We start from the raw sequence: 17,116 nt of genomic DNA on the forward strand, positions 1-17,116 counted from the left end.
TTAAGAGAAGGAATCTTGCTCTGCTGCCTAGGCTGTAATACAGTCAGAGGTGCGATCTCAGCTCACTGCAACCTCTGCCTCCTGGATTCTAGCAATTCTCCTGCCTCGGCCTCCTGAGTAGCTGGGACTACAGGCATGTGCCACCATGCCCAGCTAATTTTTTGTATTTTAGTAGAGACGGGGTTTCACTGTGTTGCTGGGCTGGTCTCAAATTCCTGAGCTCAGGCAATCCATGTGCCTCGGCCTCCCAAAGTGCCAGGATTACAGGCGTGAGCCACTGTGCCCAGCCAAAACTCATTTTTAAAAATAGTCCTAGCCTGAGCTTGCAGTGAGCTGAGATCCGGCCACTGCACCCCAGCCTGGGCGACAGAGCAAGACTCTGACTCAAAAGAAAAAAAAAGAAGAAAAAAAATAGTCCTAGCCTGGCTGGGCACAGTGGCTCATGCCTATTATAATCCCAGTACTTTGGGAGGCCAAGGCAGGTGGATCACCTGAGGTTGGGAGTTCAAGACCAGCCTGTCCAACATGAAGAAACCCCGTCTCTACTAAAAAATACAAAATTAGCCGGGCGTGGTGGTTTACGCCTGTAGTCCCAGCTACTCGGGAGGCTGAGGCAGGAGAATCGCTTGAACCTGGGAGGCGGAGGTTACAGAGAGCCAAGATCGCACCATTGCACTCCAGCCTGGGCAACAAGAGCAAAACTTCGTCTCAAAAAAAAAACAAATAGTCCTAGCCCTCAGGAAACTGACATGGTATGTAGGTTTGGACCAGACCTAAAAAAGTAGCTTCAGTTAACTATTAAATTATAATTTAGGAACCAGAAGGAACTTATTTATAACAAAAACTTTGAATTGCCAGAAGTTTTACAGATTTTAGCAGAGCAGAGTAAATTAATAACATCTGATAGCATGTTTCCTTTCCGTTTTCCATAAAGAAAACCCTTAAATCAAGCCACTTTTTTTTCCAGAGGGTAATATACTAAGGCTACAAATAAATCCAGTTAGCCTGATAAAGGTATTCTTAACAGTAGCCAGAGTCATCTTGGACTATTGTAGCATCTTAAACACAGATTCTAAGAAATGTTTAGAAACCATAAAGAACAAAATAATTATGTCTTCATCTGCTGAAGGAATTCTAATTTGCACATGAATAAGACACACAGCCCCTTTGACTAACCTGATGAAGATAAATCAGTGTCCTGAGTCAAGGTGAAGCTCTTTAAGATGGGAAAAAATGCAAATTCGATATTGGGGCCATGGCAAGAGAATCGCTTGAACCCGGGAGGTGGAGGTTGCAGTGAGCCGAGATCGTGCCACCGCACTCCAGCCTGGGCCACAGAGCGAGACTTTGTCTCAAAAAAAAAAAAAAAAAAAAAAGATACTGGGGCCGTAGGAGGAATGCGATAAACCAAATGGCAGAGGAGAAATGCCATTATGTGCAAGAATAAATGTAAAGTGCAAAATGCTCTGGGTATTGATAAAAGGCAATTATAGTAAAAGCCTTTCTAAGTAAAAAGGACCATTGTAAAATGTGGCGGCCACATAGTCTAGTGGTTAGGAATACAAGCCCTGGAATCGCACTAGATTTGAATCCAGGTTCTACCACTAACTAGACATGTGACACTGGCAAGTTATAATCTATCTGAGTTTTGGTTTCTTTTTCACTAAAATAAGGAAATCTATAAAAATATATCTCAGCCAGGGGCAGTGGCTCACACCTGTAATCCCAGCACTTTGCGAGGCTAAGGCAGGCGGATCACAAGGTCAGGAGTTTGAGACCAGCCTGGCCAACGTGGTAAAACCCCGTCGGTACTAAAAATACAAAAAATAGCTGGACGTGGTGACGGGCACTTGTAATCTCAACTACTTGGGAGGCTAAGGCAGGAGAATTGTTTGAACCTGGGAGGCGGAAGTTGCAGTGAGCCTAGATTGCGCCACTGCACTCCAGCCTGGGTGACAGAGCAAGACTTTGTCTCAAAAAACAAAACAAAACAAAAAAAATCTCTCAAATGAGGATAACACAATACTCATCTCTAGGACTGTGGTGGTGTTTACATAAGTTAGTTCCTGTGAAGTACACAGAATAAGACAAGGCATACAGGAAGCACATGACTCTCTCTCATCTCCAAGTCTTTGCCTTTATGACACCTTCAGTGAGGCCCTCCCTTGATGGCCCTAATGAGTTGGCGATCCCATGCTTTCTGTCCTCTTCTGCCAGCTTATTTGGCTTCCCGTTGTAGAATGAGGGAATATTAATTGTGCCCAGAAAAGTGTCTGACACATAGTGGGTACTCAATAAATAATCGTGTGTGTGTGTGTGGTAACTAGTATTATTTGTTCAAGAGGGATTTTAGATTAGGAGTGGTGAATTTGAGAGGCACAAAATATAAGCAGGAAAATCAAAGTGCAGCAAGGGTGGCAATGGCAAAGGAATGAGATTTAAGGAATAGAGGCATACAAGCAAAGGGCATCATTAGGTATAGATCATCTTTGTCATTTAATCTCTCAGCAATCAAGATAAATGAGTTATATAGAGATTATTCATGCTGCCCTAGGTAGGCCACTATTTACTATGCTTATTCTCAACAGAAACCAATAATTCTAACTCCTTTGTCTTACAGGCTGGAGATATAATAACAGAGCTGGAATCTGTAGATGATGACTGGATGAGTGGAGAACTAATGGGAAAATCTGGAATATTTCCCAAAAACTACATACAGTTTCTACAGATGAGCTAGAGAAGAAGCTTGACTGTGTTCCTTGGCACAAGAACTCACTTGAACTATCACCTTGACTATCAGATATGTTTTTGCACTATTTTTTTAACTGAAAAAGAAATATCTAAGCCGTACATGGTACACTAGAATTTTCTGAAAGCAGAAAACGTCTAGATTTTGTAGATAGTTTTCATTACAATAGAAGCATGCACATGGAAACCCATGAGCTAGGGTTCTACCGAGGAAAACATCTAGTGGGATTAGCAAGGCGAAGGGAAAGCATCTGGTGGCATGCATGGCAGCATGGGAGGCTCACACGCAGAAGCTGCACGTGGACGTCTGTTTTAATCAGCACAAGTGAATTAACCATGCTTCTTCATTTTTTTTACTTTAGTTTAAAAAGAGAACATTTAATATTCTACATGCTGTAACTATCAGGACATGTTTAGCAATCTAAATTTCATTTTTGATATTCAAATTAATTCTTACAGCTTGAGCATATCAACCTTATTACCAGAGCAAATCCTTCCTTCAGGTGGGAGTTTACCGACTAGTTGGAGCGTTTGTAAGCACATGGCGAAATCAGCCCCTGCCCACCAAAACAATCCTTATGTTACCAAGTGATTCCCATTTGTCTAAGGATTTGAAGGGGGTCTAAATTGGATGTATCTTACTTAGTCTAAAGAACCAAAACCATCCCTGAAATGCCTTGCTAATACAACTAATCCTTGCATATATGTGCCATACTTATTTTTTTCCTCAGTGTATACTTTATGTTAACAGGGTTATTACAAAGCACATTTTCTGAATCTGCAATCATTCCTTTGACAATTACTGGACCCAAAGGAAAATTCATTTTCTTTGCATTATTTCAGTAATATATAAAAACTGTGTCTTGTTATAGTAGTACATTATGAATCACATATAAAATCTTAGAATACAGAACAACCGTTAAGATGGAAAACAGTGCCAAACCTCCACAGCTCATTTCTTTGTGATATAATCAGAATGAAAAATAAGAGGACAGAAGACTGGTAATTTTTTGTTTTATTTTTTCCCTAGCTCATCCCTGCACAATTATTAGAGTAAATGAAAAACCATTTTCCTGCTTTCCATTGTTATAAATTCTAAGCTTAAGACAAAAGTGGTTCTTTACATGACTGAATCAATTACAGTTTATGGACTAGAGCCAAATAGGTTGAAGACAATCTTCCAAACAGATCAATGGAATAGAATTTCATTGGAAATGTGAAACATTTTCCCAACGATGTTCATGACCTTCTTCTGTTTTTGAGAAGAGTTTCATATGCTGGACCACATTTTAGCATTTATTGTTTTTTTTCCCCATTGTCCAAAAAGTTAGGCAACCAATGACCACACTTTTACATGAATACCACCTGGAGTTCTGCAGAGAAGGTAATATTTACTTGGTGTTTGACTAAAGTTGTCTCCCCATTCTGTGGTTACATTTTATTTTGGACTATGGGGACTTCTAATACGTTTTGGTAAAGAAGAGAGTATAAAGAAAATTCTTGTCAAATTTCACTCAAAAGTAATTTCATGAGAAATCAATTATATAAAGCATTATCCAAATTAAATTATCATTTGCAGCAAACTGTACAACAGCAGGAAGGATATGGACTGGAACATGAGGTGTATATCTTTGCCTTTATAATTTTAACATCTTATATTGAAGATTCTGAAAACCTATCTTTATTAGAGGAAAATCTCCATCTTAAATTTTGGCCTTCTGTCAGCAGAATGATAAGTGCAATAGTTGTAAATCTACTTGACACTGTAATAAACTGAACTGAACTTTCAAAGTCCCTTTCTCATACTAGACTGAGTTTTTTGAGAATGGAGGTGGTAGAGGTGGCATATATATATATATGTTTTTTGGGGTTTTTTTTTTAATTTGTTTGTTTTAGACAGGGTTTCATGTTTCATTCCCTTTGACCAGGCTGGAGTGCAATGCAATCTTGGCTCACTGCAACCTCTGCCTCCTGGACTCAAGTGATTCTTCTGCCACAGCCTCCTGAGTAGCTGGGACTACAGGCACACATCAGCGTGCCCAGCTAATTTTTGTATTTTTTTTTTTTCTTTTTGTAGAGACAGGGTTTCACCATGTTGCCCAGGCTGGTTTCAAACTCCTGGGCTCAAGCAATCTGCCTGCCTCAGCCTCCCAAAGTGCTGGTATTACTGCACCTGGCCTGTGGTATCTTATTTATCTTTGTATCTCTAGTCTTTTGCACCATTCAGGCTCAATAAAGGTTGGTTGGTGGGTTGGGTAGGTTGGTTGGTTGGAGTGGATGGATGCACGGATGGATGGATGGATGCATGGATGGATGGATGGATGGATGGATGGATGGATGGATGGATGGATGGATGACTTTCACATACAGCGATACCATCTTGGATTCACTCAATATCTTTCCACTTTAATTTTTGACATAAATCTATACTGAAACAAAATTCACAGTTTTATGTCATTTCACTCTCATATTCTATTTTGTGCTTGCCACTCATTACCCACCCAACTGACAGGAAGCAAAAAGCTAATATATGGGCTCTCATAGGTACTTTCTTATTCTGCATATTGATTGAATTCAAGGCAAGACTGACCATGGTTAAGGAGAAACATAATTTTTATACTCAGTGAATTTTATGGGAGAGAAATAGGAATGCATTCTGTTTCCTTTCAGGAATTTTAGGTTAAAATCTAAACCTCCTCAAACTAGAATCTCTTAATCCTTTTTCTTTGATAAGTTAAACCTAGAGAAGCCTTTCCTAGCAAGCAGACTCAGGTGAAAAAAAACCTAGAGAAGCCATTTAATATATTATTCTTATCCTTTGAACACTAAAAGCATTTTTCTTTAAAAGATGCCCTTGTTTACGTGGCTGGAAGGGTAATGGAATATATCTGTCATTGTGCTCATAGAAATACAGGTCTTGAATTCAGTCTGTAATATTCAAAATGAAAGAAAGTGTGCTTATCAGAATTTATTAGTAGAACTGGCATTTGAAAAAAAATCATTTTTCTATAGGGTTGTAAATCAGTACTTCTAACAATCATTGCTTAGTTTTTACTCAGTTCCTTAAGCTTACCTAAATATACCTAGAGAAAATAATGATGACTATATGGACTAATTATAAGGTAGTATGTTCACTTTGGTATAATCATTAATGTTTATTTCTTTTAATTAATGTAAAATGCACATGAGCCATATGATTCATGATTTAATGTCATTTTGAATGCCATTGAATGAATTCTTCATAGTGAATTTTTTTTTTTTTTTTTTCTAGACAGGGTCTCACTTTGTTGCCCAGGTTGGAGTGCAATGGCATGATCTCGGCTCACTGCAGCCTTAGACTCCTGGCCTCAAGTGTTCCTCCCACCTCAGCCTCCCAAGTAACTGGGACTATAGGCATGTGCCACCATGTCTGGCTTTTTGTTTTTCATTTTATTTTATTTTATTTTATTTTATTTTATTTTATTTTTTGAGATGGAGTCTTGCTCTGTTGCCCAGGCTGGAGTGCAGTGACACGATCTGGGCTCACTGCGACCTCTGCCTCTCAGGTTCAAGTGATTCTTCTGCCTCAGCCTCCTGAATAGCTAGGATTACAGGCACGCACCACCGTGCCTGGCTAATTTTTTTGTACTTTTAGTAGAGACCGGGTTTCATCATGTTGGCCAGACTGATCTTGAACTCCTGACCTCAAGTGACCATCCGCCTCGGCCTCCCAAAGTGCTGGGATTACAGGTGTGAGCCATCGCGTCCAGCCTAATTTTTTATTTTTTGTAAAGACAGAGTTTCACCATGTTGCCCAGGCTGGTGTTGAACTCCTGGACTCAAGCAGTCTTCTCGCCTCGGCATCTCAAAGTGCTGGGTTTGCAGGCGTGAGCCACCTTGCCCAGCCAACTGAATTTTTTTTCAGAACTAACGTGAAGTCATTTTCTAACTTGTGCCTTTTTACTTCACTGTAATTATAGGAGGAAAAAAAATAGAAAGCCTGACTCAGAACAACACCACCATCTAGGGGCCTCTCTCTTAATTGCGAGCTCATCCTGTTACACCACAGAAGAGAGCCCTTGGAGACCAGAGCTCAGCTTGCAGAGGTTAAATCATTTGCCTAAGGTCACAGTTACTTGCAGAGCCTAAAGTAAAACCTGTCTCTGCGGATTTCCAATCGAGTTCTTTTTCCATTTATTATGGCAACGTGATACATTTCTCTTTAGCAGTTAAACAAGAAGAATTGATCTGTTTCATTGGCCTGTAATGGTTGCAGCCTCTAATACTTAATGATTAGAAAGAATTACACAGTATATATTAAAGCCTTGAAGTTTTATCCTTCAGGAAGAAAAGTCCTGTCAGCTTCTCGGTTTTATGTGGACAATTTATATTGATGTCACCTAGAAACTGAAACATGAATGGATCCACTAATGGGGATTCCTTTTTCTCTTTAATAGAAAATATTCAAATATTTAGAACATCAGATCTTGTACAGCTGTATTTTGTAGAGCTGTACCCTTGGTAACAGTAGAGCAATCATAAATCTAGATTTTCATTAAAATATAACACAAAATACTGTATAAGTATATTGGAGTCTAATAGATTAACCAAAGCACTGTTAAGCTAACAGATTTATATTTCAGAGTCTGAGACGTATTCTGATTTTTTAACGGCATTCTAATTATGTGTATACCACGGATTGTTTATCTTCAAGTACTGTAAATTAGGCAGTAATTGAATATTGTTTAGGAGAAGTAATGTTTTACATTCATAATTCTGGCAGGAATATTACCTCCTGGTTGTCTGTCTGTGTTTCACAAAAATTAACTGACAATACCAAAATATTGGCCTCTGGCCGAGCGCTATGACTCACACCTGTAATCCCAGCACTTTGGGAGGCCAAGGTGGGTGGATCACCTGAGGTCAGGAGTTCAAGACCAGCCTGACCAACATGGGGAAACCCTGTCTCTCCTAAAAATACAAAAATTAGCCGGGCTATGGTGACACGGGCCTGTAATCCCAGCTACTGGGGAGACTGAGGCAGGAGAATTGCGTGAACCTGGGAAATGGAAGTTGCAGTGAGCTGAGATTACACCACTGTACTGCAGCCTGGGCGACAGAGACACTGTCTCAAAAAAAAAAGTGTGTTTGTGTATACATATATGTAGGTATGTGTATATTTATATATGTATGCATGTGTATATGTATATATACATGTATACACGTGTGTTTATATATACATGTACATATACATGTGTGTATATATACATACACATATGCACATACATATGTATATACATATATGTATACACAAACGTGTGTATACACATACACATATATACATATATATACATATACATATCAAAAAATAATACGTATCAAAAAGTAATAGGGCTAGGATGGATGTTATACACTTCGAGGAATTGACACCTGCAATAATTTTTCTACCTTGACTTTTTTTTTTTTTTTTTTTTTTTCCTGAGGCGGAGTTTCACCCTTGCTGCCCAGGCTGGAGTCCAGTGGTGTGATCTTGGCTCACTGCAGCCTCTGTCCCCAGGTTCCAGCAACTCTTGTGCCTCAGCCTCCGGAGTAGCTGGGATTAGAGGTGCCTGCCACCATGCCCAGCTGATTTTTTGTATCTGTATTTTTATTTTTGAGATGGAGTTTCGCTCTTGTCAACCCAGGCTGGATTGCAATGGTGTGATCTCGGCTCACTGCAACCTCTGCCTCCTGGGTTCAAGCAATTCTCCTGCCTCAGCCTCCCAAGTAGCTGGGATTACAGGTGCTCACCACCATGCCCAGCTAATTTTTATAATTTTAGTAGAGACAGGATTTCACCATGTTGGTCAGGCTGATCTCAAACTCATGACCTCAGGTGATCCACCCACCTTGGCCTCCCAAACTGCTGGAATTAAAGGCATGAGCCACCGTGCCCAGCCAATTTTTTGTATTTTTAGTAGAGATGGGGTTTCGCCATGTTGGCCAGGCTGTTCTCGATCTCCTGGCCTCAGGTGATCCACCTACCTCACCATCCAAAAGTGCTGGGATTACAGGTGTGAGCCACCACACCCGGCCCCGCCTTGACTTCTTAAATGATCTTAGCAAATGGCAACCCATTACCCTTCATAGCTGTCACAGTTGCATTGCCTATCACAGCATTACATCAGAGAATTAATGACTCATTAAATTGGTATGACTGGATATTTAAAGATATTAAAGATTCTTACTGAAATTTGGTGTTGTGTTAATAGGATTGTGGTTACATTTCTTTTTAAATCATTTTAGAGATACATGATGAAATATTTACTTTTAATATGTTCAATTTGCTTCAAATAATTGGGGAGGAGAAATTGACAGGAACTGTGCAGTGTTAGCCATTTTACCCAACTTGTAAGCTAAAAAGTTAGTCTGTCATGGTTTCATGGATGTTAACAGAAGACATAAGACTTCTGGGCCAGGAACAAAAGACTTTATCACTCACAGCAAAAGTGAGAACCAGAGTTTCATGTTCTTATGTGTCAGTTTCCTATACCCCCCCCCCACATCCCGAGGAGGTGATTCAAAGGGCGCATTATGCAGTGAGTTGTGTGACAGGAGAGGAACACTGAGATCTACTACTTTTATAGCAAGTGAAAGCATGCTTGCTTTTTTCCTGGGGGAGACATTACCTCATCCTTCAAGGTTGCTCACAAGGGTGCAAAAACAGCCCTGAGAAGTGGCCAGGGTAAAGAACAGTCAAGGGATTGTATTCTTGGCACACTCAGCAAGAATGTGCAGACACACTTGGGGTCTACAGTACATTGCCTCTGTCACTATTCACTCCTCAGCCTGACACATTCTTGGCCAAACTTAAATTTTTACACAAGCGTGCTTCTCTGATAACCAACCACTTCGATTAATCTAACCAATAGAAGCCAGAACCAAATCCACTCAATTTGTCTCATATGACGTTTAATTAATCTATTATCAAGACTCAAAGCAGCAGATGAAGCCAACCTGCAGTATTGATCTCAGTCTTCCTCTCCAGGGTCCCGACAGCTCACTGTGAATAAATCTCAGGGAGTACCAGTCTGATTTTAGGCAGCCATGAGGTATTCTAGGGCCAGGGTATTTTATTCATTAAGACATGCACGGAGAGTTTAAACTGGTCTGTTAATCTCTGGTGTCATGGCAATAATTAGACAATCAATGGGCCAGAAAGTGACCCCTGTCCTTAATGGGGAGACATCTCATGACCCATTTTTCCCCTACATACAAAAATATAACCCCAAAGGACACAAGCCACTTTGGTTCAGGACTCGTTGCTAAACCTGATTTTTATCATCACATTGGTTAAGTCACAGGGGCAGTGTCACCAAATAGCCATATACAGTATTACCCACGACCACTCAGGCATGGAAAGCATATGATCAGTCAGATTGAATCAAGGTTGTGTTGGTCCTGATGTCTGTATACATTCCAATTTGGGTGCTGTTGATGATATCAGGCACAGCAGAACAGCGCAGGACTGACCATGTCCACAGAGATTTTCTGTTTTCATAGCACATTTCATAGTGGTCTGGACAAACCCAGCAGCAGGGCAGACTGTTAGCTGCAGCTGCCACTTGATTCAGGTAGCGGTTTTGAATCAAGGGCAGTGGTTCCAGCTGGGGGCAGTTTTGCCCCCCCAGGGGACATTTGGCAATGTCTGAGCCATTTTTATTTGTCACAACTAGAGGGAAGGTGCCACTGGCATCTAATGGGTACAGGCCAGTGTAACTGCTAAACAACGAATTACCTGGCCTAAGATATTAATAGTGCCAAGGTTGAGAAACTGACCCAGGGAACAAATTGCATTAATGATTCCCCTTCCAGCTAGGCATGGTGGTTCACACCTGTAATCCCAGCACTCTGGGAGGCCAAGGCAGGAGGATCCTTGAGCCAGGAGTTTTAAGACTAGCCTGGGAAATACAGTGAATACAAAAATAAATACAAAAAATAAAAAATTAGGGCCGGGCGCGGTGGCTCAAGCCTGTAATCCCAGCACTTTGGGAGGCCGAGATGGGCGGATCACGAGGTCAGGAGTTCGAGACCATCCTGGCTAACACAGTGAAACCCCATCTCTACTAAAAAATACAAAAAACTAGCCGGGCGAGGTGGCGGGCGCCTGTAGTCCCGGCTACTCGGGAGGTTGAGGCAGGAGAATGGCGTAAAAACCCGGGAGGCAGAGCTTGCAGTGAGCTGAGATCCGGCCACTGCACTCCAGCCTGGGCGACACAGCGAGACTCCGTCTCAAAAAAATAAATAAATAAATAAATAAATAAATAATTAGCCAGGCGTAGTGGCATGTGCCAGTAGTCCCAGCTACTTAGGAGGCTGAGGTGGGAGGGTCACTTGAGCCCGGGAGGTCAAGGCTGCAGTGAGCTGTGATAGCAGCGTGGCATTCCAGCCTCAGTGACGGAATGAGACCCTGTCTTTACTCCTTAGTGTGGTCTGAGCTGTTTTCTTCCCGGTTGCCAGGGTTGTTGCCTTCCCTCCACTGACACAAAATTAATACCTACAACACATTTTTCTTTAATCGTCCCATCTTTCATCCAGACCTTTTCTTTCACCTTCTTCTTTCAGCCAGACCTTTGTCCTGATTGCTATCCAGGAGACAGTGAAATGGAGATAATCCCTTTCTGGGATTCTAGGACTGTCCTATTCTGTGACCCAAATACTGGATAGTCAGGTATGTGGAACAGGAGGAGGTGACGGTGATATACTCAGTAACCTCTTTAATGCTCAACAATGCCAGTTATCTGCAGATGGTAGGGAGTGTGAAATATTCATCAAATAATCTCTTTTGGCTCACTGCTGAGTGGCCTTTGTGACAAAAGGAGCCCTATTGTCAGACTGCAAATAGTTTGATAGACTAAGAATATGACACACTAGTTTCAATAGCTATAATTGTGTGGTCAGAGTCAGTTGATAAGGCTGAAACAGCTACGTTGTAGCCTAAGAATGTCTCAACAGCAGTCAGCCCCTCCATCATGAGTTGCCCTAAGAGGAGGCCAAATGGCCAGTGTAGTCAGTCATTTTGGAGCAAGTAGGCCCATGACCTGTGTAATGTGGCCTTATTTACCTCCAGACAAATGGGATAACTTTAGCAGGGGTCACCAAGACTGGCATGCATGAGAAAGTTCTTTACTGGGTGCCTAGTCCGCCATGGTGGATGTGTTGCCATTGTGAGGACAATCCAGGTGATGCTGACTTCCTCAGCAGCTTGATTCCAAGGTGTTATCAGTCTTAGGTGTTATCAGCCCTTAACCGTAGCCATCTACATGAGTGACCCAGATGTTCCGCTTGGCAGCCACAATTTGTTTTCATAGTTTATAGCCTTTAAAGAGATGTCTTTAGTCTGCCTTTCAAGTGGCAGACCAGATGTCTAGGCCATTAGTAACAGCCCAAGTCAGCAAAAAATAGTGTGGTGGCTCACACTTGTAATCTCAACTTTGGGAGGCTGAGGCAGGAGAATCCCTTGAGTCTAAGAGTTCAAGACCAGCCTGGGCAACATAGCGAGACCCCCCCATCTCTACAAAAATTTTTAAAAGCAGGTCATGAGACACACACCTGTAGCCCCAGCTACTCAGGAAGTTGAGGTAGGAGGATCCCTTAGTCCAGGAGGTTGAGACTGCAGTGAGCTGCAATCACACCACTGCACTCCAGCCTGGACAACAGCACAAGACCCTGTCTCTAAAAATAATTTTTAAAATAGGACAAGGTTAATCAAAAGCAATATTGGCTATGAGAACTGAGTTCCGCCCACTGAGCAGGGACTTCATTCACTTTAGTTGCATAGCTATCACTGAAGCTGGATTGCAACAGCAGCACAATGGATAGTATCAGCTTGCCATTCTGCAGAGCCATCAGTGAATCAGGTCCAATCATATAGGAGACTTATGTGAAGTAAGGACCCCATTGAGCCAACAGGCGCAAGTACGCTTCATGCAGTGGAGTGTGAGATAAACAGTTTTCTAGGAGTTTCTACTAGCACTTCATGCAAAACCAAGACAATCCTAAGACAGCTGCATCCCAGAACACACTATTTTTTATCAGCAAGGCTTTTTAAGTGAGGCATGCGGTCTCCAATACCCAAAGCCCTCCAATAAGCCTAGAAGCAGTGAAATGTTAGAGATAGCAGTTTGTCCTCGACTGCCAGAGGGATTAAGCACTGTGAATCCATCCACACAGTCCCAAGAAACTACTTGGTGAACAGGCTCCTGAATTTTTTTGGAGTTTTATCAAACACTCCTGTTGGTGGAGGTGTGGCGAAACCACAAAGTATGAGATTGAGAATTCTGAGTTGTCAAACAACTGGACAGCATCCTCTCTCTCATGTGAAAACTGTGGCCATCAGAGAGTAGAAACACGTGTGTTTAAATTCTAACACTCTCACACACATGGCAAATGGCAGGGGAGTTTGTTCCATTAACACTTTTCTAAATACAGCAGTGCCCTGAATGGGAGATCCTCCTCTGAAACATGAAGTGCACAAGCATGTACACATCAATCTCACATTTAGCAGTGGAAAATAGAACACTGAATTGGCCCAGAGGGACTCAAACACTTAAATTTAACAATATTTTTGCCCGGGAACGGTGGCTCACACCTGTAATCTCAGCACTTTGGGAGGCCAAGGCGGGCAGATCACCTGAGGTCAGGAGTTCAAGACCAGCCTGACCAGCATGGAGAAACCCCATCTCTACTAAAAATACAAAATCAGCCAGGCGTGGTGGCACATGCCTGTAATCCCAGCTACTGGGGATGCTGAGGGAGGAGAATCACTTGAACCTGGGAGGCAGAGGTTGCGGTGAGCTAAGATCGTGCCATTGCACTCCAGCCTGGGCAACAAGAGTGAAACTCCGTATCAAAAAAAAAAAAAAAAAAATTATTTTATAAATTTAAGAAACCATTTTCTCCACTACAAGTTTTGCCCAAACCCTTTGAGTTGAATTTGGATGCTTTATTTCCTTATTTACAGTAGGCATTGGCAAACTTTTTTCTTGAAAAGCCTGATAAATCATTGTGGCCTTGTGGGCCAAGAAGCAAAACTGGGATGTAGGCATATAACAAGAGGAAACAATTTCCACAAAATTATTAATGAAGTTCAAACTATGATGATGATAATTGAATACTTTTTTTTTTTGTAATACAGATCTACTAATGAGGAAAAAAATGGAATTTTTTTCTTTTGGGATGGGGAATAACATTTCATTAAATTAGGGCTTAGTGATTCCCATTATAAAAATGAGTTGCAAATTTTCATCTGTGAACAGTGATTCGTAACAAGATTTTCTGTATTTCTTTCTTTTTTTCCTTTTTTTTTTTTTTTTTGAGATGAAGTCTTACTCTGTCGCCCAAGCTGGAGTGCAGTGGCGCCATCTCAGCTCACTGCAGCCTCCACCCACTGCAACCTCTGCCTCCCAGGTTCAAGCAATTCTCCTGCCTCAGCCAAGTAGCTGGGATTACAGGAGCATGCCATCACGCCTAATTTTTGTATTTTTAGTAGAGACGGAATTTCACCATGTTGGCCAGGCTGGTCTTGAACTTCTGACCCCAAGTGATCCACCCACCTTGGCCTCCCAAAGTGCTGGGATTACAGGGATGAGCCACAGCACCTTGCCTGTATTTCATTTGTGAAGATGTGTTTTCACAGGTAAAACGTGGCGCTCAAAATGTTTGAGCGCAGGATCACTGCAGTTTGCAGTGTGCACCTCAGTATGAAGTGATGAGTGCACCACCTCAGTGTGAACTGCACCCGCACCACTGCAGTTGTAGCGCAAAAAGCAGCAAGTAGGCCAGGTGCTGTGGCTCATGCCTGTAATTCAGCACTTTGGGAGGCTGAGGAATAGGATTCTTTTGAGTCCAGGAGTTTAAGACCAGCCTGGGCAACATAGTGAGACCCCATGTCTATTTAGAAGTAGATTAAAAATTTTAAAAAGCAGAAACAGACAATACTTAAAGTTGAATGAGTGTGACTGTGTTCCAATACAATTTGATTTGTGGATATTTACATTTATTTTGAATTTCATATAATTTTCACATGTAGTAAAATATTTTTTTCAAATCTATAAAAACTGCAATTTAGGAAAACTTTACCTGCAACATTTTTTTTTTTTTTTTTTTTTGAGACAGATTCTGGCTCTGGCTCCCACGCTGGAGTGCGGTGGCACAATCTTGGCTCACTGCAACCTCCTCCTCCCACGTTCAAATGATTCTCCTGCCTCAGCCTCCCAGGTAGCTGGGGTTACAGGCCCATGCCACCAAACCTGGCTAATTTTTGTATTTTTAGTAGACACAGGGTTTTGCCACATTGACCAGGCTGGTCTAGAACTCCTGACCTCAAGTGATTGGCCCAGCTTGGCCTCCCAAAGTGCTGGGATTACCAGCCTGGCCAACATGGTGAAACCCCATCTCTACTAAAAATACAAAATTAGTCAGGCATGGTGGTGCACGCCTGTAATCCCATCCTCTCAGGAGGCTGGGGCAGGAGAATCACTTGAACCTGGTAGGCAGAGGTTGCAGTGAGCTGAAATCGCACCATTGCACTCCAGCCTAGGTGTCAAGAGCGAAACTCTGTATCAAAAATTTAAAAAAGAATATACTGCCTACGTAACACTACTTAATCAGAAAAAAAACCCTAGCAAGACATATTCAAGCAAAATTACTGGATTTTAAAGAAACAGAAAGGCTGGGCGCGGTTGGCTCGCGCCTGTAATCCCAGCACTTTGGGAGACCGAGGTGGGCAGATCACAAAGTCAGGAGATCGAGACCATCCTGGCTAGCACAGTGAAACCACGCTTCTACTAAAAATACAAAAAAATTAGCTGGGCGTGGTGGCTGGTGCCTGAAGTCGCAGGTACTCAGGAGGCTGAGGCAGGAGAATGGCGTGAACCCGGGAGGTGGAGCTTGCAGTGAGCCAAGATCGAGCCACTGCACTCCAGCCTGGGCACAGAGTGAGACTTCGTCTCAAAAAAAAAAAAAAAAAAAGAAAAGAAAAAATTGGGGGGCCTCTACCCAAAACCAAAGACTTTTAAAAGAAACTTACACTTTTCACTAGCAATGCTTTATGTTATTAAAAAAATTTGAAGTAGCATATTTAAGATGCTCAGAGTGAGCTAAGGATGCAGCAAAAGTGCTTTTGAGATAGAAAGTACACTGACAGATTATACTCACCATGGAAGAATAAGAACTTCCTAAGGAACCTACCAAAGAACATGCTTCAGACAACCAGAATAACTAGACAGCCATCAATTTAAAGACTGGTGGTGGGCATTAAACATAGTTACTTGTGGCCAGGCATGGTGGCTCATGCCTGTAATCCCAGCACTTTGGGAGGCCAAGGTGGGCAGATCATGTAAGGTCAGGGGTTCGAGACCACCCTGGCCAACATGGTGAAACCCTGTGTCTACTAAAAATACAAAAATGGCCGGGCGCGGTGGCTCAAGCCTGTAATCCCAGCACTTTGGGAGGCTGAGATGGGCGGATCACGAGGTCAGAAGATCGAGACCATCCTGGCTAACACGGTGAAACCCCGTCTCTACTAAAAAATACAAAAAACTAGCTGGGCGAGGTGGCGGGCGCCTGTAGTCCCAGCTACTCAGGAGGCTGAGGCAGGAGAATGACGTAAACCCGGGAGGCGGAACTTGCAGTGAGCTGAGATCCAGCCACTGCACTCCAGCCCGGGCGACAGAGCCAGACTCCGTCTCAAAAAAAAATAAATAAATAAATAAAAAAAATAAATAAATAAAAATAAAAATACAAAAAAATTAGCTGGGCGTGGTGGCAGGCGCCTGTAATCCCAGCTACTTGGGAGGCTAAGGCAGGGGAATCTCTCGAACCGGGGAGGTGGACGTTGCAGTGAGCCCTGATCACGTGCTGCGCTCCAGCCTGGGGAACAAGAGCAAGACTTCTTCTCAAAAGAAAAAACAACAACAAAACATAGTTACTTGTAGCACTGAGACTAAATGAAGGCTAAAAGGGAGAGTAGTCAAGTGATGGCTGTACACTCAAGCAGTTCTGACACAGTGCAACTATGAAAACTTCGTGGGGGAAATTGGGACAAGCACATGCCCCCAAAAATTGTAACTGTTTTCAGTAATCATTTGATCTCCCCTTCCATACTCTTCCACACTTAAGAACTGGTGTCATTACATTAGCCCCACCCAGGTAATTCAGGATACTCTCCCTAGCAGTTTTTCTCCCTTTTCACATGAGTATGCACTTTCATTAGTGATACTGCTCAGCTGTTCAAATTAAAGAAGCAAAAGCCCATTTCAAATTGAATATTCAGTTTGCTGCTAACAACAGTGATGCCTTGGCTGGGCACGGTGGCTCAAGCCAGTAATCCCAGCACTTTGGGAGGCAG

The 17,116-nt window shown here is 42.2% G+C and overlaps 1 protein-coding gene across 11 annotated transcripts in view; it reads left to right on the forward strand.

The window, feature by feature from the left end:
* The window catches only part of SH3D19 (SH3 domain containing 19), a 198,073-nt gene extending 193,534 nt beyond the window's left edge, over positions 1 to 4,539 (forward strand). For all 11 annotated transcript variants that reach the window (XM_050791154.1, XM_050791156.1, XM_050791153.1 and 8 more), the window contains one exon: positions 2,621 to 4,539. In XM_050791154.1, coding sequence (XP_050647111.1) covers positions 2,621 to 2,737 — 117 coding nt within the window. In that variant the 3' untranslated portion in view covers positions 2,738 to 4,539. The remainder of the gene's footprint in view (positions 1 to 2,620) is intronic.
* Positions 4,540 to 17,116: the final 12,577 nt, after the last annotated feature.

Source organism: Macaca thibetana, chromosome 5 (assembly GCF_024542745.1).
Source record: "Macaca thibetana thibetana isolate TM-01 chromosome 5, ASM2454274v1, whole genome shotgun sequence".
In the NCBI taxonomy this organism is placed as follows: Eukaryota; Metazoa; Chordata; class Mammalia; order Primates; family Cercopithecidae; genus Macaca; species Macaca thibetana.